At 44.5% G+C, this 25,052-nt stretch overlaps 1 protein-coding gene and 1 long non-coding RNA gene across 4 annotated transcripts in view; one reads left to right on the top strand and one right to left on the bottom strand.

The window, feature by feature from the left end:
- Window positions 1-25,052, top strand: part of LOC135286168 (uncharacterized) — a 46,490-nt gene that overhangs the window by 8,134 nt on the left and 13,304 nt on the right. The window contains exons 3-4 of one of the 2 annotated variants that reach the window (XR_010350635.1): window positions 21,671-21,827; window positions 22,192-22,352. This is a non-coding gene — a long non-coding RNA (uncharacterized LOC135286168). Of the gene's footprint in view, window positions 1-21,670; window positions 21,828-22,191; window positions 22,364-25,052 lie in introns of both variants that reach the window. The other variant, XR_010350634.1, reaches the window with a different exon arrangement.
- Window positions 9,946-25,052, bottom strand: part of NGF (nerve growth factor) — a 31,679-nt gene continuing 16,572 nt past the window's right edge. Inside the window, exons 2-3 of one of the 2 annotated variants that reach the window (XM_064399177.1) lie at window positions 18,669-18,796; window positions 9,946-15,344 (exon numbers count right to left, since the gene is read on the bottom strand). In XM_064399177.1, the coding sequence (XP_064255247.1) occupies window positions 14,617-15,333 (717 nt within the window). In that variant the 5' untranslated portion in view covers window positions 15,334-15,344; window positions 18,669-18,796 and the 3' untranslated portion in view covers window positions 9,946-14,616. The remainder of the gene's footprint in view (window positions 15,345-18,668; window positions 18,797-25,052) is intronic. The other variant, XM_064399178.1, reaches the window with a different exon arrangement.

Genomic DNA, 25,052 nt, shown 5'->3' with positions numbered 1-25,052 from the left:
GAGATCATTCCAGGCTATCTCCTGCATATGTCCTACATATGTCTCAAGTCTTCACTGTGAACTCTGCAAATACTGCAAAGAATAATATGAAAGCACAGCCCAGATGAGATGGTATCAGAATGTAGGAAAAAGGCTTACAATGTAGGGGAAAAAATCCAAGCGACAAAAGCTGGATGAATCTGGAAACTTGCTCCTTTATAGCCTTGTGATTAGAATCCTGCTTTCTGTCTTTGGCTGTGCTGTTTGATTGCTGAGAAATGGGGGAAGTCTAAACCCATTTCCTTGATCCTTACAGTCAGAAGCTGAAAGAATAATATAAAAGAACAGTATAAAAGCACAAAGAATAATATAGCATAAATAAATAAATAAATAAAAGCACAAAGAATGATATAACGGCACAGCCCAGATGAGATGGTATCAGAATGTAGGAAAAAAGCTTAGAATGTAAGGAAAAAATTCCAAGTGACAAAAGCTGGATGAATCTGGAAACTTGCTCCTTCATAACTTTGTGATTAGAATCCTGTTTTCTGTCTTTCTTTGGCTGTGCTGTTTGATTGCTCAGAAATGGGGGAAGTCTAAACCCATTTCCTTGATCCTTGCAGTCAGAAGCTGAATGTCTTTTTTGCAGCCCTCCCCTGCACTTGCAGGCCGGGTAGGCAACTTCTCATGGATGCTTGTGGTGATTAAGGCTGCCTTGCAAAATTGCTGGTGCTGTTCAAAAGCTGTTGGAAATCAGGATTTCTGGTGCCTCTGATGTTGGCTTATATCTGGATTTCTTTTGTGACTGTCACAGGTCCTTGAGAATTAAGCACTTCAGCTGGAATTGAGGTGGTGTGGGAGGGTCACCATTCCCAAACCTTTTTTCTTCCCACCCACATCTCTTGGGTCTTTCTGTGCCTGCTGGTGTCACAGTCATCCTCTGTTGCAAACATTTGGACAGACACAGATTTGTTCTGGCTCAGGATGTTTTAATGCTTTTAAGGTAAAAAAAAATAAAAAATTTAGTGTAAAAATGTGACCATCCACCAACCTTTCCTGCCCTGATGACTGCCAGCTTCTTCTGATCCTGCAGAGGGAGGACACAGACAGGGTGGGTTTAGATCAGATTTTAGGAAAGAATTGTTCCCTGTGAGGGTGGGCAGGCCCTGGCACAGGTGCCCAGAGCAGCTGTGGCTGCCCCTGGATCCCTGGCAGTGCCCAAGGCCAGGCTGGATGGGCTTGGAGCAGCCTGGGACAGTGGAAGGTGTCCCTGCCCATGGCAGGGGTGGCACTGGATGAACTTTAAGTTCCCTTCCAACCCAAACCATTCTGGGATTCTACAATTTTACAACCACATCAATACAATGCTTGTTATTGAGCATTTAATTTATTTTTTTCCCTGAGCAGTAACTTCAGCATCCTTTTTTGGTGGCTGCAGTGAATTCTGGGCTGAGCTCAGATATCAGGGTTCTGTATTCCTGGTGAGATGTCAACCAACATTTAAATGTGTATTGAATCCTGCCTGATAAACCTGGCAATTGACAGCTTCCCCATAAACACCACTTTGCATAGCAAATATTTTTCAATCAGTATCATCTGTCTTGCAGGTTTTGTTTCTTCCAGGGTAACAAACCCCTCCTCTGTTTGCAAGAGTTTTTGCTCTTTCCAAGAGTTGCAAACTATTTACTGAGGGTACAGCCTCAGTAAAAAGAACCATACGGTTGAGTTAAGATCCTCCAAGGAGAAAGAGGGCTGGAAGCAGCTCAGGTCTCTGCACTGAGCTGTTAAGGCTGAGCTTCCAAGTTTCTAATCAAAAGCTGAAACCAGATGGAAGTAAAATGTGAGGAATAATATGAAAAATATGTTTCTGAGGAGATCAAATGGAAGAAGGAAAATGAAAATGTTCTCAACTGACTTGACTGCAGGGTTCCTTCAGAAGCAGCTTTGGAGGAGTCACCTCGTTTGTCCTACACCTTTATTTTGTCCCTAGGTGCACCCAGGTGGAGCCTGTGGAGCTGGGGCTTTGCCACAGTGCTCCTGCCAGCACTGAGTAGCTCAGGTTTTCTGTTACTAAATCAGATTTAGAAACCTAACAGGTTTTCTGTGTTATTAAATCAGATTTAGGAACCTATCAGGTTTTCTGTGCTCTCCAAAGGCTCTCCCTGCAGTAACCAACAGAAAGGACAATAATTGAAGGTTCCAGCTCTGCAGGTGAAACTCTGTTCTTGTTTCTTTATTTGAGGCAGTTAGATGACTTTCTCTGAAGAGCAAGATTTTGAAGGACCTGAAACCTCCTGATATGAAGATCCAACAATTCAAGAAGGAGAAGGGAAAATAAATAATTAAATCTCTCTGACAAGCAAGATGTGTCCTTATTCAGAGAACAGGAATACCATTCTTTCCTTCTTTGGGGAATACATGAACAGAAAAATGAACCCAGAGACAATAACATAAGAGTGTTGTCAAAGTATTCCAAAAAATAACTGAGACTTGTGCAGATGCCAAGTCTAACTTTGGCTGATTCTCTTTTTTAGGAATGTTGTAGAGCAATTTTCTGAATTCTATTAATATAACAAGCAAACAGACTTTGGATGCTCTGGATTTACATTGTGGGAAGTAAAGGTGATTTCTTTGAGATTTTATAGAATCCAAGAGCCTGCATGCTTTTGAAATATGAACTTAAATGTTATTCATAAATTAAAAGATGGTTAAAAGTTTAGGAAAGGGAAAGAGGAGTGTAAACCCTATGGAATATGCTGGTGATGGTACAGGATGTGTGCAGGCCATGATGAGGGATGATTACAGCAATAAATTCTGTTTATTGCAGCCATGGCAGGGAGGATGGAGAGGGGAGGTCTGTCCATGGCTCTGAGCTGATTCCTTTCTGTAGCACTTTGCCTCCTGCTACAGCAGCTCTGTGTGAATGCACATTGCTGTGTCCTTCTGCAAAATCAGGATGGGAGAACTGCTGAGCCTTCCACCACTGAAGGGCATTTGTCTTTCCCAGATGTGCTTTTCCAGACTGCTGGTAACACTGGTGTGCCCTCAGGCTCTTGCAGGGCTGACAGTTTGGGTGGTGAGCTCCAATACAGGATGCTGAAATGTTTATGTGATTCCTTGCTCATTCCCAGCTCCCTCAGTGTCTTACATTTATAAAGGAAGAGGCTACACAGAGGCACAGATACTTTTACAGTAATACCAAAATCCTGTTTAGGTGCTAAAAGCAGCTGGCTTTGACAAAGTTAAGGTTTTTGGGTTTACTGCTGTTGGCTCAGGGGTCCTGTATTTCTTATCTCTGGTTTTTTCCTACCCTGATAAAATGAACCAAGAACCTTGAAGTTTTCCCCCTCTTTTGGGGACCAGACTGTCCCAAAGGCACCACAGTTCCCAGGTTGAGAGCAGTGGGCTCTGCTTTCCTCTGTTACTGCTCCAAATCTCCCCTCAGCTGGAGCCTGAGCCTCTGTCTGCAGTGTCAGAGCTGCCATGGAGGAGCACCACCACCTTCTGCTGCTTCCATCACACTGTTTATTAAGTATATATATATATAAATGTATATATTTTAATATATATATATATATCTCAAAATGGAAGTAAAATGTGAGGAATAATATGAAAAATATGTTTCTGAGGAGATCAAATGGAAGAAAGAAAATGAAAATGTTCTCAACTGACTTGACTGCAGGGTTCCTTCAGAAGCAGCTTTGGAGGAGTCACCTACACCTTTATTTTGTCTATATATATATATATTAAATAAAAGAAATTTCACTTTGACCTCTGGCTTAGAGAGGACGGCAACTTAAACACTAAGAATAAACACAAAATGGAGGACAACTGAAGCACTACCAAGTCATTCCTACTTATTCCACTTATCTTTTGCTGTTGATTAGACTCTGCTTGACGGAGGATCTTCTGTGCCTTCACAGCAAAGATGTGAATGAAACGAAAGGAATTTAAGAACAACAGTGAATTAGTCCTTGTAATGTTACCTGTCAGCAGCAGCAGACAAGAAGCTGTCACCAGATGATTTCAATTTCACACATCTTCTATCTTCTAAACAGCTTTAGGTAATATTCCAGCAATCAAAGAGGGCAGGAAAAGCTGAGTAATGGTGTCACCTGAGTCAGGAAATGTATTCCTAAGCATGCTGTCACAATATGACTGCAGGAATGCAGGTTTAATGAACTTCTAACAATATGTGTGTCAGATTTCCAGGCATAATTCACTGTTTTAGTGTTGTGTGGATGTGTGCAGAAAGTACTCAGAGCAATCTGCTGGGGCAGCGAGGAACAAAAATTTAAAAACTCATTTGAAGGGGCTGAAAAGGCAAGGCTGTGCAGGTTGCAGAGTCTTCATTCAAAGTGAAGGAAAGGCAAAAATGCCTTTGAGAGTAAAAATGTTTTGAATGAGAAGCACAGCCCTGAGTGGAATCTGCAAACTGAACGAGTCCAAACAGCTCTCCCAGAAGAAGAAAGGGGAAACCAGAAGGAAGGAGACAAAAACCTCAAGCAACTGTTAGGAAATGTTGCTCCAAAGTAGTTGATGAGGAGAAATGAGTACGGGCTTAAGTTTTTAAGGCCTCAGAGGCTGGTTAAGCTCTGGCTGGTGCAGCACAGTGGAGGTGCTAAGACCATGTTCCTGCTTCCAATTTCATGCTGCATTTGCACTCTCAGTCCTGATGTGCTTATCTGTCCTGCTGGATCACTGAATTAGGAGTAGTCTTTAGCTAAATATTCCCTAAAGCTCTTGAAGCCTAAAATCTAGTGGGTCAGGAGAGTGTTTGAAGAGAGGGCTGAGTGAAACCTTCCTTTTCTGATCTCCCCATGTTTCTCCTTCTTCTTTCTGGTTTCCATTTCATGATGTGTGAGTAGTGTGAGCTGAACAAAATGGTTGGTATTGCAGATCTTAGAATTCCAAAGGGGTTTGGGTTGGGAGGGACCTTAAAGCTCATCCAGTTCCAACCTCAACACCTTCCACTATCCCAGGTTGCTCCAGCCTGGTCTTGGACACTTCCAGGGATCTCTGGAAGTGAGATCTTCTGTTTTGTTCCAATTCTTATTACTCTTTCTTTTAATTACTATTAATAAATTTTTCTTTATACCCTTTTAAAGTTTTCAACCTACTTTACCTTTCTCCTAACCCTATCTCACAACAAAAAAATAAGTACATTAATAATTAACCAACACCAAACCTGCCACACTCTTTAATATGTTAGCCAAAAAAAATCTCAAAATTGACAAAATTTCAAATTAACAAACCAAAACCACTACACAGGGGCAGACAGCTTCTCTGGGCAGCCTGTGCCAGAGCCTCCCCACCCTGCCGGGGAAGAACAGGAATGTGGCTGTACATTTGCTGGATGCTCCCATTTTTTTGCTCCCTAAAACCAGACAGGGCATTCCAAGGCACCTCCCTGTGGCACATTTCTCCAGGCCTGGCTGTAACCTTGCCTTCTGTCCTAGGCAGACCACAGGCACATCTCTCAGGAGTGTTCTTTGCTGCAGGACTTTGTCTAAACATTTTCCCACTGGATCTAATCCAGTCTGGGATCGCAACTGTCGTGAGAATGCAACAAATCATTCTGGGAAGTATCTAATTTTGCCCCTATTGGTCAGAGCAATGTTTATGCACAGCCAGAGCCACATGACAGAGGAGAGGGTACTCTTGAACCCTGTTAGCAATGTGTGCTAAAAAAATACCAGAGCTCCCAAGTTTTTGTATGAGTAAATGGCAAAACTACTGTTTCCTAGTTTGAACAACCTCTGATTTGAACATCACTGGAAAAAAGCCAAGAAAGCAACTGGAGTCAGCCCAGAAACATTTTTTATCCTTGAGGCTGCTTTATTTAATCAATAAACAAGCAAACAAACAAAACTCCTCAATAAACCAACAAAAAAAGCCTTTTAAAAATGTACTTTTTCTTTGAAAGGGTATTTTAGGGCTTTACAATGATGCTTGAGATGTGATACCTACACAGAAACTGCCAGGGAAATGTGAAACACAAAATAAATGCTATAAGTGCATGTGGTTTTGCTCATTTTCAGTCCTGCCTCAAATAAATGAGTAAATAAAACATTGTTCAGTTCCTCTCTGGGAGCTCCTTCACATTTCCCAGGTGTCTGCAAAGGGCCAGCCTTGCAGAGAGCTCTCTTCAGCAGTTTTCCAGAGGAGGGGACTGCAGAGCTCTCCCACATCCAGGGCAAATGGGCAAGAAATTGATTATTTCCATGGGTTGTTCTGAATCCTCTGGAGGGGTGGGTTTACCTCCAGCTCTAACTGATGCTGAGCTGAAAAACAGAGCATTTAATACATACCTGAGGGGAGGCTCTGAGTGCCAGAGGCTGTGTCAGGGAACAGTGAAGCAGCCTGGCAGGAGCACTGGTGCTGTTGCAGCCTGTTCTGCAGGAGCTCTGCAGGGTAAAATGGGGTGAAATATCTTTGTTCCCCCAGCCACCACTTCACCAGAAGCACCAAAACTGGCTGGGGTGCTCCTGCCCCCAGCTGCCATTTCACTTTAGGGTATTGACAGGGAAGATCCTTTGGGAAGGAATAAAGCCTGGTTTGAAGGCTCAGATTGATGGAACACCCACCCTGTTCATGGTCACCTCCTGGGGGGAGTCACAGCATCTCCTGAGTGACAATTTGAGAAACAAATGAAGGTTTATGGCACGAGGTGCAAAGCAGATAAATATATTGCAGAAAATAGGAAAAATAGAATGAGAGGTGCTGCTGTTGAGGAGCATTTTAGAAATAATATTAATAAGCAAGATCCTCGACCCAAAAATAATAGTCAGTGAAAATAAAAGAGAAATAAGAATGGGATGGAGAAAATTAGCTAAACCAAAACAGAAACTGGGCAATGCTGAGAAAGTGACAGTGTGCAATGTTTGTTGAATCACCTTTGATGCTCAAACACAAGATCCTGTTACAACTGGTTAACACAAACGCGGGGCTGGGTGATGGATGGGAAGATAAGTGCTGTATACTTGTCTGGAGAATGATGGGTTGTTATGAACATTAAGAATAAACTATTACAATCAACACCATTATTCAGCCCAGTGCTGAAGGAGTCAGAGCAGATCCAGTTTGCAAAAATTACGTTTATTAATTTGTTTCTCCCTGTCTGCCTTTGCATGGCTTTGATGTTCCGAAGTCGGTGTTTAAGCTTTGCTGATGACAGTGGTATTGGGAGTTATTAATCACCAAATGAATCATCAGTTCACTCACATCAGACAATGTCTAAGCAGTTTGATAAAGCTGAAGGTGATCTGAGTTTAGGGAAGATTAGATAAATAATATTTTTTTCCTTTTGTCCCAAATCCTTTGTAAATAAGATAATCTGTATCTTAAATTCTCCAAATAAATGTGTATCTATTTTTAAGCAAATCAGACAATTAGGACCTGTAATGTCTTTAATATATTGGTGAAATAGAAGCAATTTGTATTTCAAGTGCAATTTTCAAGAAAGTTTTTGGGTTGGTTATACTTGAGGTGCTGGGGACTCCATCTTGCATTTTCAGAAAGAAAAATCTCTTGTGTAACTTGATTAGATGGTTCTAAAGTGACAGAGAGTAGGTTAGAGCAGATGTTAGCAAGCTCTTCTTCCCTGTGGGGGTGGTGAGGGGCTGGAGTGGAATTTCCAGAGCAGATGTGGCTGCCCCTGGATCCCTGGAAGTGCCCAAGGCCAGGCTGGACGGGGCTTGGAGCAGCCTGGGCTGGTGGAGGTGTCGCTGCCCAGGGCAGGGGTGGGGTGGGATGGGCCTTAAAGTCACTTCCAAACCATTCCATGATTGTTTTGTCAGCAGTGCTGGGATTATACAGGATCTGCAACTCCTGGAATGTGTAGCCTTAATTTTCAATTCCACTCTCCTCCCTGTGCTGGCTGTAGAAATTGCAGTCAGAGTAACTGATTGCACTCAGGGCACAGCAGAAAAACTTTAACTTCTCCCAGAAGCTTTATTACCACCACTCTCCTGGCTCTGAGCTCTCTCTTAGTGCAGCAGCATGGATGAAGCATGAAAACTCCAACAGAAGTTTGTCAAGAGCAAGTAACCCAAATGTTTGGGTTTTTTTCTCTTTCCTGCGTCAGCAATTAGTCACTAATTGTATCAATGCATAATGAGCTGCATTCTGTGCAGGTCACTGTGCTGATGTGGCCAGGGTGGAGCAAGAAGATGCTGGGAGCTAGACATGGCTTTTGGGCATCAGCTCCTGGCCTTGTGGCAAGAAGGGTTTCTGCAGTTCCGTGGCAGAGCTGTGTGTGCCAACCCTGCCCCTGCAGCTGGCAAATGATGCTGCAGGAGCTGCCTGCTGGGCTTGGGGAGGGGGCTGGAGCTGGCTGCTCTGCCTGGGCTCACGGCTCCTGCAGGCACACAGCTGAGCAGTTGTTTGCTTCAGCCTGACAATAACCCTGGCCAAGTTTGTTGTCTTTGGCTTCAGGGATCTGCTTTGGGAGCGCACTTTGAAAGGGAACTTCAAGAACTCTTGACTTCCTAGAACGAGAGGACTGGGCTTCCATCATTCCCCAGTAAACAGTCCCAGTTTAGAACAGCACTTTCCCATTAGATACTGCTTTTCCTGTGCTACTAATCATCTAAATTTATGGATATCATTCCAAAACCTCTTTTTTGCTCTCCTTGTCTATTCTGATTTATAGTCTTGAGAAGTTAATGGAGGACAAGGGACTTTCCACACAATTTTGCACCTTCACTTCTTCATTTTAGCCCATTACAGCTGTTCTGATTCAGGATATTTTTAACAAAGCCTCCAGTTTTACTGTTTGCTAAACAATATTTGTGGCTGAAAATTTCTTATAATTGTTGTCAGTGACGTAAAGGCTTTTAAAAAAATTGTGCAAAATCTGTCTGCTTGGCTTTTTACTACCTTAATAAGAAAATGTTTTCCATGACTTTATGAAAAGTATTCTGGACCTTGTGTGAGAAAACAAAATAAAAACTTGGGTTTTACATTTATAGGTTTGATATAGTGCACATTGTCTAGCAAATTGAGCACACTCTCTTGTTATTTCCCTGTTGAGCAGCTCCTGCCTGTGTCCAGCATGTTCCACCCCACTTAAAATGTCAACTCACAGTGTCTAAAGGCTTGGAATGCACATGTTTTTAGAAATTTGGGTTCCAGTCTCTGTAAGGAGCCTAGAACCAAAGCAGTCCTTTGCAGCTGGTGACATGAACACTTTTCCTTTCCCTTTTCTTCCTGTGCATCATCAATCCAAAAAGAAAACAAATAGAGCTTGAATGTCACTGCAACAGATCAAACTGAATTTTGGAATGAGTGCTCAGTTGAGCTCCTAAATCAGACAAGTCCTGTTCTAATTAGAACCTGTAATAAAAGGCTCATTATTTATTGCTTAATAGACCTGTCACTGGGGAATTGGGGTTGTGCACACTCCTTCCTTCCTGCCACAGCTTAACTTGTTCTCAGACTTGGACTCCGTGCAGTAGAACTGGAATGTACCCAAATCCAATGATTCAAGAGGAAAAAGGGAAACGGAACAAAACCCCAGAGGACACATCTGATCAGTAACAACAGCAGATGTGTTTTGCACAGAGGTGCCACGAGCATCTGTGCTCATCCCAGGCTGAAGGCATCACCTGGGCTGAGGTTACAGCAGAGCTTTCCAGCCCTGTGAGTCACTCCTGCACCCATCAGCTTGGATCACAGCCCTGGGGGCAAGATCTTGCTAAACGCCTGACAGGGCCCACTCTGTGTGCTGGATTATGGAAATAGAAGATATAAAAAAAGAGGCAATCCGTGAGTCAGTGTGCTCAGTACAGGCTTGCCTTTTCCAGGCAGAAGGAGCCTTCACACAGGCACCACTTTGCACAGTGGGTCTGGTGGGGTTTGTGCAGGAACTGCTGGCAATATTCTATTTAAAAGCCTAAGCAATGCTTCAAAAGGAAAACCATTCACATTTGAAGCAGAAATCCATTTCACTGACTTAGACATGAGCAGATTTGGATTGGTTTTATTTTTCTTCTGGTGTAAAGCAAGAAAAATTTTTCCTCCAGAACAGTTTGTCATCAACACAACAGAATAACCTCCTACTTCATCCCACCCACTTTAATTGTCAGATTGTAGTGCCCCCATCATTCAGACAGCAAAGGTGCACAGCAAAACTTGGCAGCTTCACTGTTCCCCTTCATGTCTCAGAGAGTTTAGGGAAAACCTCCAACAGCTATCAATTTCTGATTCCCTGGGGAGTATTTGGTGTTTGAATTCTGGAAGGACAAGAAGGAAAACTCAAAGAGCACTGAGGAAGTGCTGAATAGATTGTTGAAGTAAAGACAATTATTGCAGAACAGTTATCACTGTGAGGATAAGGACTAAATATTTTATCTGGTAATTTGAGGCCAATGCCTGGGTTCTGCTGCAAAATTGGGCATCCAGGAAAGAGTTGTTCATCTAATCTTCTATAACACCAACCAAACCAAAGAACATCCATTTTTTTAACAAGATATTGGTCCTGCCAAGATTTCCTTCTGCTGTGTAAAACCAATGGATGATGTCTCCTGGCCAGATTAGAAGCTGGATAATTCTGTCTTTGCTTAGTTTCAGCCCTGTGCCAGGTGTTCTGGAGTGTTTTCTCTATGTATTAAACTGCTGCTCAGTAGTAATTCCATATTTTGTTTGCTTTGGGCTACGTTCAGTGTTCCTTAGGTTTTGCTGATTCCTTTTCACTTCCCAAAGTGAGGTGGTACTGAAGTGTCAATGTACAATCCTTGATGTTTTTTCTGACCAAGAGATTCATGACTGAATGTCAGGCCCAATGATTTATATCAGACTGGAGATGCCACATCAGAACATTTGTAGGCTCAGAGACACTGACTTCTCCAGAGCACAGAATTCCTCAGGAAAACAGACTGAGAAAAGCGAAAACACACACACACACAGTGATTCCAAACCCTGCAAGTAAATCCCCTGAGTGGTTGTAATTGCCCTGCTGAGATGTAGCTTACTAAGGAAGAGCTGGCAAGGGTGTGGCTGCTGCTTAATTGCATGTTTGAACAAGGGATTAGAGAGTGGAGCAGCAGTGTCATGTAAGAGGTGAAAGGAAACCGGGAGAAAGCAGGACTGTTATGTAAACCATCTCTTCTCTCTCTGTGTCAACATTTCCTGTCTGTATTGCAGCTGAAATGAAAATAATCACTCGGGCCCGCTGAAGTGCAGCCTGGTTGCAGGTGTAGGTGTTGGAATGGGCTTTCTGGCATTCCAGCCTTTCTGGCATTCCAGGCTCTTGGCATCCCCTCGGCAGCAGGAGTGACTGAGTAACCTGTGGGATCTCAAATGAGTTGTTGCCACCACCCACACACCCCTCAAAAAAAGCCCCACCAAACTAATTACAGCAGTGATTAGAGGATGAGTCCCATGCTGGGTGATGGAAACTGATTATGATCCATCTCTCTAGAGATTGATCTGTTTTCCTCCAGGCAAAATTTAACCTTCACTCCTTAGTCAGACCCGCTGAGCTGCAGTGAAATTGTGGGTGTCAGGCATGTGGCATTTGGTGAAAGGTGAAACCAGATTGATCGGATTTGCTTTTGAAATATAAGGATCTTGCTTTTCTCTCCTCAGATTCTAAAGCGAATTTCAGATTCTTGAATTAGCAATGATGTAATTCTTCCAATCAATCTGCTTCATAGCAGTCCCTCTAGTTGATCTCCTTTTAGATGAAGTAGCTTTATTTTTTCTTGGCCATAAATGTTTTCAATCCTTATATTTAGAAGTAAGGCTTTAAGAAGAAATGAAGATGCTCCATCTTTAGGGAAGCAGTTGATTATGCATATATATATATAACATTAAAACTGGTAGACTTCTTAGACAGTGGGAAGAGAATTCAGCACTCAGTGAGTAGCACTTGTTCCAAAAGCTGAGCACACCAGAGGAACTCCTGGGAAATGCAGAGCTCTGAGTGAGCAGTTAGTGTTGAACTAACTGTAGAGATCCATCCTCACAGCTTTCCAGTTATTGTCACCTTACACAAAAAGCTCAGCAGGCCATCAGCTCCATTCTCCACGCTGAGCTACAGTCTTAACTCATCATACAGATTCTAATGCAGCTATTGCAAGTGAAAGTAAATTATCTGAGTATGATGGACCTGTCAGCCCTCAGATACAGCAGAAACAAAGCAGATGAGGCTGATTTGGGTGCTTTGGCAGCTTTTGTTGCAGCAGTGTGAGCTGAGCTGTGGTGTCACCTGACCCTTCTGTCCCTCACCCCTTCTCCTGCAGTTGTGGGTCAGGTTTGATCACCTGAGATCTCGCTCAGAACCCAGCAAGTTCTTGCTGAGCAGTTAAATCCTGCAGTTGTTTTCTTCTCTCCCTAAAGTGACATCAACAAACAGATTTCCCCCTCTGCTCTGCTGTGTGGCCTCTTGGTGTGATCTCTAATTAGAGATGGCAGCTCCCAATATTGCTTTAATTATCATGGAATCCCAGAAGGGTTTGGGCTGGAAGGAACCTTTAGGATCATTTTCTTCCAACCCCTGCCATGGGCAGGGACACCTTCCACTGTCCCAGGTTGGTCCAAGCCCCATGCAACCTGTCCTGGGACACTTCCAGGGATCCAGGGGCAGCCACAGCTGCTCTGTACCAGGGCCTGCCCACCCTCACAGGGAGGAATTTGTCCCCAGTATCCCATCTGAATCTACCCTCCTTCAGTTTAAAGCCACCCCCCACTATCACCAAGTGTCCTTGTCTAAAGTCCCTCTCCAGCTTTCCCGAGGAAGAATGGCATCACTTTCAGGGCTTTTGAAGAAATGCCAGGTCTTACACGTGTTTGGAATTACCAAAGGCATTCAGAAGACACTTTCAATTACAGTTCTCTTATGTCAGTGGTAAAATAATCTGTCTCCATAAACCTAGGAGTCCTGAATGAGCAGCAGCTCATTCTTCTCCAGTCCCATTGTGTCAGGTCTGGAAAACAGTCCTACAGCAATTTGTTACCGTGGCTTTAAGGCCATCGAGGAGCACAGGTGGAAACCTGCTCCAGTTCCATGCTTTCCTCTGCCTCAGAGCACTTTGTGTCACTGATGTCCCTCCATCCCTCCTGTGATGGTGACAGGGTTCTGCTGCTGTGTCAGGGCACCTGAGACCTCTGTGGCTGCACTCAAAGCACCCTGAGCTTTCCTCGCCTCTCCCTATTCCAGAACAAGTTGATATCTGGAGGATCAGGGCAGCCAGGAGCCTGCCTCCTCCTCAGCCTTTCAGATAAGTGATTATTCATTAAAATATTGCAAATATGAGAGAGCCATACTTTCTCACTGGGGCATTGCTGCCCCACACCATAAAAACTTATTGGAGGGGAGTGCAAACTGGCAGAGCAGAGATGGTCAGGAGTGGTGTCTGTGCCCTCCAGGTCACACAGACTGGCACTGTCCCACCAGGAAGCACCTCTTGCCTGGCCTGGGTTAATTCCACTGGCACTGTTTTACCCCAGCACGTTTTCTCTGGAGATTTGCTGCCCTGCCGTGCTGCTTACGTGCAGGAAGCAAAGGTCAGCTCTGCTTTTTGCATTAAAGCAAGAACCGTGCAGGAGGGGAGCCCAGGGTGGCTGTGCCCTCTAGGATTTGGAAGGGACCATGCTGAAAAACCTTGATGGTATTTGTTTTGAAACAGTTTCTGCAATGGAGAACAGCTGCTCTTCCAAGGGAAACAAGGAGAGGATCTGGAGCTTTTGGAGAGTGCAGTGAAACGCCCAGCACAGGCCTGGGGCTCCGCCGGGTATTTCTGGAGGTCGATGTCCCCGACACGCAGAAATCTTGAGCACAGGGTTATTTTGGGTCCTTGCTAAAACACAGCCTCAGTGATTTTTTTATTATTTATTTTTGGATTTTAGTCTGTCATGCATGAAAAGACTTGCTCTGATGGAAGGTCCTGTTACCAGAATGCTGGCTTGAGAAAATGATCAAATTTGGATTATAAGGCACTTGAACGTTTTAAATTTATATAAGTATATTGACATTTGAAATCCCATCACTCTGATATAGTTCTGAAGTAATGAGCTGTAAAATACCATTTTAACACAAAAATACACATTTTGAGATTCTATTCTTGTGCAAACAAGTGTTCCAGAATAATTCAGAATGGGTTATTTTTGCAAAGAAAGTAACAGTGGGCAATTTTAAAATATGCATTAAAGTTCTTACTTATAAATTGATCTGGCAACAATGAAGGATTAGTGTTTCTACCAGGACCTCACTAAGATGGTTAATTATATATTATTAATACCTTTATAGATAATTAGTAACACTGGAAGCAAGTTTTGAAAGTTCTGTTTCGGTCTCTTGGTATTTGGACAAAAAAATTTCAATTGAAAATAAACCTACAATAAACTGGCAGGGAAATTTCCTTGTAAAAGAGAGCAATACGTGTGAAAACTGTGTGGAAAACGCTTTCTTTTTGCTGAAAGCTTGTTCAACAGCCCAGAGCTGTAGAGTTGAATGACACTAAAACAAACACAGAGCTCTGCCAGTAAATAACTTACAAAACACCAAAGGTTTCCAAAAGAGTTTAATAAATAATGAGGTTCTTTCTGTACTGTATAAACTATAAATATACCATGCAGTCCTTTATAACTTAAAATAATTTACAGGCTGAGGTAGGGGGGTCGGAGGGCGCGGGCTCAGGGCCTGGCCGCCTTCCTGCTGAGCACGCAGACGCAGGCGGTGTCGATGCGGATGAACCTCCAGGCCGCCTGCTTGCCCTCCATGGTCAGGGCCTTGACGAACGTGTGGGTGGTGGTGCAGTACGAGTTCCAGTGCTTGGCGTCAATGCCGCGGCACCCGCCCGACACTGGCTTGGGGTCCCTGCACTTGGTCTCGAAAAAGTACTGCTTGAAGACGTTGTTGTTGATGTTGACCTCGCCCAGCACCGTCACCTCCTTGCCCTTGATGTCGGTGGCCGTGGTTTTGTCCCCGACCCACATGCTGACGCTGTCGCACACCGAGAACTCCCCGCGGTGCAGCACGGGGTGCGTGCTCCTCCTGCTCCGGGCAGTCCTGTTGAGAGCCCCCGCCCCGCTGAGAAATCCCAAATTCCGGCCCTGCCCGGCCACCGGCGGGGGCTCCGTGCTGAACAGCACCCGGGGAGACCGGAAACGCCGCTTGCGGAACATTTTGGGGTCCACGGTGATGTTTAGAGCTTCTCTCCTGCCGAGGCTCCACGTGGCGTGGCCGTGGGGTGTCTGCGGAGCCTCCTGGGCAATGGGGTGTCCGTCGCTCCGGGTGCTGAGCAGGGAGTGTTCTGCAGGAAACTCCAGTGGAGCATTGTCCTCTGACTTGGGAGCTGCCTGTGTGCCGATCAAAAAAGCTACAGTCAGAGTGTAGAACAGCATGGGCATTACGTTATGACCTAGAACGAGACAGAAAGGCACTGTTACTGCAGAGTGTAGAACAGCATGGGCGTTATGTTATCACCTAGAACGAGACAGAAAGGCACTGTTACTGCAGTCAGGGTGTAGAACAGCATGGGCATTACATTCTGACCTAGAACAAGAGAGAAGGGCACCGTTACTGCAGTCAGGGTGTAGAACAGCATGGGCATTACTTCTGACCTAGAATGGGAGAGAAGGGCACCATTACTGCAGTCAGGGTGTAGAACAGCATGGGCATTACAATCTGACCTAGAATGGGAGAGAAGGGCACTGTTACTGCAGTCAGGGTGTAGAACAGCATGGGCATTACTTCTGACCTAGAATGGGAGAGAAGGGCACTGTTACTGCAGAGTGTAGAACAGCATGGGCATTATGTTATGACCTAGAATAAGAGAGAAGGGCACTGTTACTGTGAGGCAGGAGGGCACAAACCACTGCTGTTCTGGCCATGAATTTATCAGATACCCAGGATCATATGGATTTCATCAGGTATTCATGTGAGTGCCAGATGTTGTTCTTCCGGAAGAGCTCATTCAGACAGCATCAGTGTTCTTAATAAAGCGAGAACATTAGAAAATAATAGCTAGATTATTATTAATTCCTCTGGTATTTGTCGTTAGAGCACTGTTTATGAAGCACTTGTTTGGTGTTATTAATGTGGACACCATATGGTGACAGCATGTTCCCAGGAGTCAGATCTCTAGTGAGTTTTGCCGCAACCCTTTTGGCCAGGGCCGGTCTCTTGGCTGCACAGGAGTGAAAGTAGCAGCAGTCCTTTGGCTAGAACAGCTGTCCATCCCCTAAAATTGTCTGCAGAGGTGTCCTTGGGGTTACAGTGGGGGCCACCACGCCAGCACCGTGTGCCATTATCACACCCTCAGCAGCCACACTCACCTGCCCTGTGGCCAGGCCCCACTGCAGGCTGGCTCAGCAGCCTCCAGCAGCTGCCAGCTCTCCAGCTGCCCTTTCAGGACACACCACATCAGAGTTAGGGCAGATAGAGCCCAGGCTCCTTCCTCAAAGAGCTCAGGTATCTGTGCCACAAGGGCAGACGGGATTTTTCCACATTCAAGGGCAAATATGGATACCAAACTACTTCTGCTTAGATACAGCACAGCTACAGACATTGTGGCTGAAGTACTGGAAATTCTGGTCAGGGAAACACCTGGAATTTTTTTTCAGAATGCCATGAGCAAGAACTCCCCAAAAGTCCCTGCAGAGCAGATACAGTGCCAGTGCTGGTCCTCCTTCAATCCAGGGGACAGGCACATCTGTTTGGGTGTGGAAAAGTGTCTAAACCTTTGCTAAGACCCATTTCATGCTGGAAGAGCAGCACCAGCAATACCTCGTTGGGCAACTACCATGTGCTGACTAATTCAGCCACATGTTGGGAATGAGAGACATTCAAAAATGCTCTGGAATTGCAGTGAAGGGCAGACATTGTATTTCCTCTGTAAAGACTTAATAAGCAGAGACAGGGTATAAACAGAAAAGCCCAAGTGAGGCTCCTCCCCGTCTCTTTGCCTTGTTTTCCTGACAAGTCTCAGCTGGCCCCGAGCTCTGCCGTGGCTGGCCAGCAGGCAGGGAGCCCCAAAGCCACTGGACAAACAGGGTTTTGTACCAGAGGAGTCAGGCTCTGCAGTTCCACTGTGATTTCCCAGAATTTCTCTGTGTTTTTGCTGGGTGTGGGTCAATTATGGTTGCAGTTCCCCCCTCTCTGTGGAGCTTTCTCAGATTAGAATCCCGAGCAGCACTAAAGGACTTGACCAGGGTGCTCTGCCAGAGCATAATCCTGTGGAAAATGCAGAACAACCCTAAGATGTCCCACAGGATCTGGTGTGTCTTATCTCAGACAGGAGCTGGAATGACATAAACAGCAAGGTTTGTGCAGGGCTGAGCAAACACTCAGAGAGCCAGCAGGAGACACCAAGTGAAGGCAGTGACTGAGGAGGAGAAGCAGAGCCTGTGTGGAGGGGAGGAAAGAAGAGAAAGGCCAAAAGCTGTGTGAGCACTTGTCTGTGCTGTTGGGCTTGTTGGGCTGGAGGCTTTGGGGACAAAATGATGACGAGGAGAGTCAAATGTTTGTCACAGAGCAAATCCTCACTGTTCCAAAGGCACTTTAATTTGTTTAAAGCAAGGCTGAGGGTTGCTGCTTTCCCACGTGCTGCTCGTGCTGGAGCACTCGTCATCCTCTGTATAAGGAAACAGAGCTGGGTGTAGCTCAGAGCTTGGCTGTGCACCCTCCAGAGAGTAACCCCTTGTTCCACAACCAAACTGAAGTCAGATGGTTCATTACATCTCTCAAGAGGCAGCTTTCCTGACAGAAATGTTAATGGAAAAGGTTTGCAGAATAAAATCCAGGCACAATTTAGCCATGCCAATAGCAGCCTCAGTGTATTGTGTTTTATGCATAAACCCCTTTTTTATTATTTCCTTCTATAGGAAAGAGATGCTGCAATGTCAGCAGAGAGCTGGTTCTGGTTTTGTGCTATACAAGATTTGCTGCTCTAAAATGCAGCTACATTTATCTCCCTTCTCTGGGCTTCTTGTGTTGCCCATGCTGAGATTTTTGATTTAAGGCCATTAACACAAAAGCAGAAAGACCTTGCTTGCTTGCCTTTTTTCTTTAATTGCCTCGGATTTTCTCTCCTTGTGCTAAATCATTATGTGGAGTGTGGCCCAAAACCAGACAGAATGTATTTGGGATACGTGGTAACTTTTCTGAAAATTCAAAATTGAATATTTTTTATCAGTGAGTTGGTGGAGAATAGCAAGTGACACATTAAAAAAGTGAACTCAACTTGATGACAACACAGGCAAGAGAAGTTAACATTAAAGAATAGGTGTGCCTTGGGCTGTGAGGGTTGTGAACTCTTTTACTGGCACATAGAGGTGTTTTACAGGATATTTTGGGGAGTTTGGGGTGTCCAGCAGGGGGTTGGAGCAGATTGAGCTTTAAGGTCCCTTCCAACCTAAACCATTTTGGGGTTCTTTGATTCTCTCTCCAAACTTTGTCTCATAATTAGTTATTAGAGCCTCTGATGGTGCTTTCTGGAGGTGCTCACAGTGGATGCCTCGTGCAGCCACCTGGACTTGCAGGGGATGTGCAGCTGCAGTGCCAGTGCTGGGGATCCACGGGTGTGTGATGGGAACCCTGGGCACAAATGTTACCACAGGCATTGTGGTGCCAAAATTGCACCTCCTGTGCTGGGCCAGGGCCATTAACCCTTCCTCTGGAGCAGCTGCAGTGTGAGCCTGGCACGGGGGACTCCAGGCTGCTGTGGCAGTGAGTGCTGGCTTACCTGTGAGTGCACTGCACGAAGAACTGCTCCCCCAGCAAGGTCCTTATTTCATCCAGAGCTGAGCCGGGCTGGGCTGCACCTTGCCATGGGGCCCTGCTGCTCCTGCCAGCTGCGTGTGCCGTGGGTCACTGGGGCAGAAGGGTTTGTGTCAGTAATCAGCCACAAAATCAGTGTTCTAAGTGCTAAAAAATCAGCATTCTCTGTGCTAAAAAATCAGTGTTCTCAGTGCCATTCCCCCCGTGGCAGCAGGAGCACGGGGACAAACCCCCTTGGCTTTCTGAGCTGTGCCTTTTCCCTGTCACAGCATCAAGCTTGTCCAGAGCAGTCCCAGGCTTTGCAGAGCAGCACATTAGTAAGACAGGGCTGCCTTTACTCAGCACCTTTCCTAGGCTCTGGTTATTGATCCACTGCTTCCCACTCCTCTCAGACACCTCGCAGGCTCAGCAGAGCCAGGAGTGGCAGCAATAGCTGATGGCACTGCACAGCAGCCAGGCACAAACCAGGGCTCACGGCCCCAACATCTACTCTGGGAAGCAAATCTGGTTACAATTAAATTCAGGAGGAGGATTGCCATTTATTGGCAGACAATTATCTGATTGTGGCTGATATTTGAGAAGAATTGAAGATACAAAACTCACAGGCACATAAAAGCAAATACTTAGGTGTTTGTTGTGTTGCTGTAAGGGCAGCAATTACTCCAGCTTTAATCACTACATTGGGGATGATCATATAGACCCCAGCTAAAGGAAAACCATTATTTTCTTCACCAATTAAATCCACCACACTGACACCTTCTCAGCAAAACACATTTTCTGATTGTAAATTCATGCCACTGAAAGGGATAGAAATATTATTTTATTAATCTTATTATTCAGTAGCTTATCTGCTCCATTTCACAAGGGAAGTAGGGGTTGGATGAGGTAAAGAGGGGTTGGATAAGGTACTCCTGCACTGCAAAAATCCTGCTGCATCAGGCTGAAGTGCATTTGCTAAGGAGAACAAGCTGCTAACCAAAGCATGAACTGGCCTCACTTTCCACCTGCACAGAGTCTGTCAGTGGGAGCACTGGCTGCCAGCAAAGGCAGCCACTGGGTTTGGCTCTCACAACAGCCAGGTACAATGTTTAAACCTCCAGCTGAAACCCTCCCAGCCTGTTTCCATCAGTGCAGGGCACAGGAGTCACCCTGTTACGTGCACAGTGGTTTGGCCACCCCGCCTTGCCCAGGCTGCCCCTGGGTGTTGCAGTGTTTGGGAGCTGAGCTGGTTCCACTCACATCAGCGTGTCAGAAAGGTCACGCAGAGTTCCAGCATCCAGAGCTTCATGCTACAGATGGAGTATGCTGTGTTTTTGCAGGAATGTACTAGTGAAGTAATAACCCTTTCAGTGAACTCTGGAGAGTTGAGTACCAGTAATGATAGAGCTATAATGTGCTGGCCACTGCCAAAAATAATCCAACAACTTTTCCAACTGTTCTGCCACCCTAAGAAAACACTGTTTCAGTTCCAACTGGCTGGCTTTTAACCACAAAAGCATTTATTTTCAGCAGGGCTTTTTTTTAAAAGTTCTTTTACTGTCTTTTTCCCGGATTCCTGGCTGTGGTGGAATCCAGTAAATGATGCAGTGTTATTCAGCATCCATAGACTATTCCTCTGTTCTACCACTCCCAGACATTCATAAAATATCCCAATGAAGTGAGTCTTTCTTCAGGATTTACCTGTATACAGGAGGGCAGACCTGGTGGGTAAAAAAACCTCACTTCAAGCTTATTTCTTAGTCTCAGCACATGTAGAGTAGAATTAAAGAGTCCCAGACTGGTTTTGGCACAGGGTGCCCAGAGCAGCTGGGGCTGCCCCTGGATCCCTGGCAGTGCCAAGGCCAGGTTGGACAGAGCTTGGAGCACCCTGGGACAGTGGGAGGTGTCCCTGCCATGGCAGGGATGAAACTGAGTGAGCTTTAAGGTCCCTTCCAACTAAAACTCTTCTGGCATTCCAGGATTCCATAATTCTGGAGAGTGGGGAAATGGAGCTCGTCAAAAAGCAAATGGTTCTGTGCCTTGAAAAGCTCTTTGCTTGCAGCACCTCTAAGTGCAAAATGTGCCAAACAAAATATGTTTAGGGAATTCCCTTTTTGTTAAAGTTACCCACAGAATCCAAGGAAAAATGGACAAACGGGGAATGTTGCCTGGAAAGTTATTAGGAATGAAAATTTAATAAATTTACTAAATTAATTGCTTCCAATAAGAACAGCAGTCAGTGCAGCCTTCTCCCTGCACTTGACCGGATGCCATTAAAGCAGCTCCTACACTGAGAAAAGATAAATTAATGCTTATTTGTCTCAGTCAAAGACAGCAAGTAAATTATTTTCTACATAAAAATAAACATAGTCAATAAACATAAGCATAGAATGTTGTAATCTAAGGCATGATACAATTTGGAATGTTGTTTTCTGTCATTCTTGAAGTTGTTGGCATGTTTTAGGGATGTGCAAAAAATAAACAGAAGTGCTTGGCTGTCAGTGCAGCAAGTGGGATCGTGGAGGTCACCAAAATAAGCAACAAGTAGTGAATTAGTTTTGTCTCACTGCTTCTGGTAGTGAGAGAGAAATGAGGGAGGCAGCTGCTGCTGAAGTTGCTGGTAAAGAGAAGGTGCCTCTGGCACATCTCTCATGGAAACATTTTCACCAGTATATAAGTTATATGAACTAAAATTTAGCAGTAGCAACACAGAGAAAAGATTTCTGAGCCCTGTGAGGCCTTGAAGGGAATCCTGAAGCAATTATGACTAAGAGCAGTGTCAGAGGCACAGCTTTGCCTTGATCTTAGCTGATGAGCAAGAAAATGGGAATCTCTAATGGACCCAACAGTTCATTCCTCCATTATAGCTGCAGTGACTCAGCCTGTAAATAAGAGGTTTATGAGTGCTGGGGAGCCAGCTGGAAGCTACCTGTGTCTCATACACTTCCTTTTTTTTTTTTTTTTTTTCTTTTTTCCAAATGCCTCCAGCACTGAAATGTTCCTTTGAGGATTTCTAGGGAGAGCAGTAGACTGAGAAAAATTCTGCCCTGCGGCAGGGAGCATCATGGTGTCACCGTGATCCTCCTCGTCATCAGGATGTGCACCCAGCATCTGCCTCCAGAGCTCTGACTCAGCCTGGGCCCAGGTAAAGATCATAACAGGGGTGGTTCACAGCCTGCTGAGCCCCTGGCAGTTTGGGGTGCTTAAGGGGGAATTGCTCCATGAGTCTCAACCCATCCCTGGAGGTGCTCAAGGCCAGGCTGGGCTTGGAGAGACCTGGGATAGTGGAATGTTCCTGCCCGTGCAGGGGGTGCAGTCAGATCATCCTTGAGGTCACTTCCAGCCCAAACCATGCTATGGTTCTGTAGGGTGGGGATGCACCAAATCCAGAGCCACTGAGGCTTTGGAAAACACATCTTAATGTTTATTCTATATTTCTTGGGGTATAAGTAATGGAAATGGCTCATTTGCATGGTCCTAATTTTATCCCTTCTTTCATCCTGAACCAGTACATCAGTATTTCACCTGCTGGTGTCTCTGCAGAGAAGTCCAAAGAGAGGAAAAGAAGTGTCCTTCCCATCACCTTCATTGACACCCTTTTCCCTCAGAGCATTCGGTGCTGAGTGAGGCCATCTGCTGGGAGAGATCCAGCCTGGAGCCACAGCTGGAGGTTTGTGACAGGTCTGGTGACATGGGACAGGCACAGCTCACCTTTAAAAGCCTCACTTTAAAACTCCTGAGTGGTAAAACAAAATCAAAACTTCTAAGAATATAATCATTTGTTTTGCTTCTCAAATTTGTTTCCCAGTGTTTGGCATCATGATACTTTGGCCTGTAGAACATGCTCATGGGAATTCAGAGGCATCAACAGTCATGTAAAATGTGATTCCTTTGGGAAAAACCCCGTGATCTTAGGTCAGGGTGGCCATACCAGTAAGGGCTTGTGACAGGATGCAGCCCTTGCTGTGACAGATTGGCTGTTAGTGAGTGTTGAACATGAGCCACCCTGACAGAGCAGAAAGCCTCATCCTGCTGCAGATAACAAAACCAAACTGATAGTTATTAAATGAAAGATAAAGAAATCGTCTCTGTCAAAATTAAAATAAAGTGAAGGGAAACACATCACTTACAAAACTAGTGACAAATCTGAAAATAAATGACAGAAAACAGCTTTTGGAGGAGCGTGTGAATCTGATTCTCCTGAAGTCAATGACCTCAATGGCATAAAGCTGGTAAATTAAATGAGCTAGAATCCTGTCTAGGAGTAAGTTATAGGAGCATACCAGGGTTGTATATCATCCCTACATTATCATCCAGAAAGCAAATTCTAAAATCAATGATTGACATGTGATGATTGCTTTGGAACTTTCCATGTCGCCTTGGAGCTGGATATATATCTTTTATAGGACTCCAGGGTTTCATATATCCTAATTCATAGGCACCAAGGAGTGACTAAAGATCTCAGGCACTAACTGACAGGAAAACTACTGCAGGATAAATGGGACAAATCCATCCATATAAAGTTGCATGCCTCCATCCCACCCAGCTGCAGCCAGGATGGGATTGCTGCTCCCTACAACTCCTGGCCAGACACAGCAGGACTCATTCCCTATTGCTGCTTAAAACAGTGACTCCAAAGACCTTCCTGGGGCTGGAGCATGGCTTGCCCTTCTCCCCTCTACACCCTTCCCAAGTGAATTTAAATTTGGGAATAGTTGGCTTGCTATATTTGGCCCCGAGGTTTCCAATACAAAATTACCAGGAATGAAAGAACTGGAATTTCAGACTTCACAACACTACCAAAATCAAACTGGAATTCAGCTGGGAACAGAAAGTATGAGGGCAGTCAGACTGTGATGTTACATCCCCTCTTACAGCCAAGAGTAGTTAAGGCAGAAAAATACAATATCTTTAGGGCCAGTAAACCTTTCCAACTAGTGATCTTATTCCAGCTATTCAGAAGATAATATAAAACCTGATTCTTTTCCAAACCCTCATTAATAAGAACCAGCTGAATCCCAGCAGCAATGCTAGCATTTCATTTTTATTCAGGCTCATAATTTTCATTTATATTCTCCTTTTTCACTTTTCTACAACTGCATTAACAAACTTGAACACAGGCAATTTCAGCAATTGCATGTGTTGTAGTGTAAGGCATCAATGCAGTGCCTCCAAAATGAGGCAGAAAACAAAGATGAGCTGGGATGTCATGATCACATTCCCAAAGGCAGACTCCATCATCTTCAGTGTTTCTCTGGGTCATGAATTTGGAAAAGAACATTATGTAAGGACAAGGAGCAGCCATAAATTATGGTGACTCTTCAGACTTTCCTGTTCTATTAATTATTTACATCCAGAAGGAATTTTATCTTCTACAAATCTTCCAGTGTGTTTATAACTATTTTCAATGACTCAATGATATTTTAATGGGGCAGGAATTCTGAGAAGTTCCAAAGGGAAGCTGAAGGGTGTCTGTGCTTGGCAAGTCAGAGTACAGAAGGATGCAGCAAAGGATAGAGTTGAGAGAACTTTAAAATCTCTGTTCTGCTGAACTGAGGGCCTGGCTGCACCTGATAAAAAGTTCTGTAGCTGGAGCAATTCAAACCGATCTGCTGGATTTTTTTTTTTTTCTATTAAAAACACCCTTAAGAATATAGACAAAAATCTACAAAATTAAATCTTATGACATGGAGGTGCTCTTGTGTTCCCTCAGAGTGCTGAGATAGGGAAGAAACAGTCAATAGTGGAATGGAATATTGCTTTGCTCGTGTAGGATTTTTCCATCCAGAAATGTCGAGTGGTTTTACAAACACTTAATAAAATGATCCTCCCCACTCACTTATGGTCACTAGAATTTACTTCTGTAGCATGTGAAGAACCCAAAGAATAACACAGGATTCCTGCCAAGCAGTAGCAATGTTCCTCTTCTCCACTGCCCACCTCCTTTTGTTGTTTTGATGGGGTTTTTTAAAATTTCTAGGATATTCTTTTCCATTTTTAAATCTATTTTACTTTCATGAGACCTACAGAATTCAATTGCCTTCTTAGGGATTGAATAGTGATTACCCTCTCTTATGATTTACTTTACATTACAATAGGAAAATCATGACAAGAACCCCTAAAATGACACCTTTAGAAATTTGAATTCCTTATTTTTATTGCAGCTGGAAATGGGTTTTGACCCCAGAGCAGTCACAGCCATTCTTTGCCCTTATTATGACCCACAAGGCACAGGCATAATACTTTGAACTATAGAAAAATGTTAATATTTTTGCTTAAACAGCATCCCCCAAGGTGAATTGTGTGTACAAAACCCCTCAGTCATTGGGCTGTTGCTCATTAGCTGTTTGATTTCTGTATTCTTTGACAT

This window comes from Passer domesticus, chromosome 25 (genome assembly GCF_036417665.1).
Source record: "Passer domesticus isolate bPasDom1 chromosome 25, bPasDom1.hap1, whole genome shotgun sequence".
Lineage (NCBI taxonomy): Eukaryota > Metazoa > Chordata > Aves > Passeriformes > Passeridae > Passer > Passer domesticus.
The sequence above is the reverse complement of the archived record's forward strand: the minus strand, read 5'-3'. Positions and strand labels throughout refer to the sequence as shown.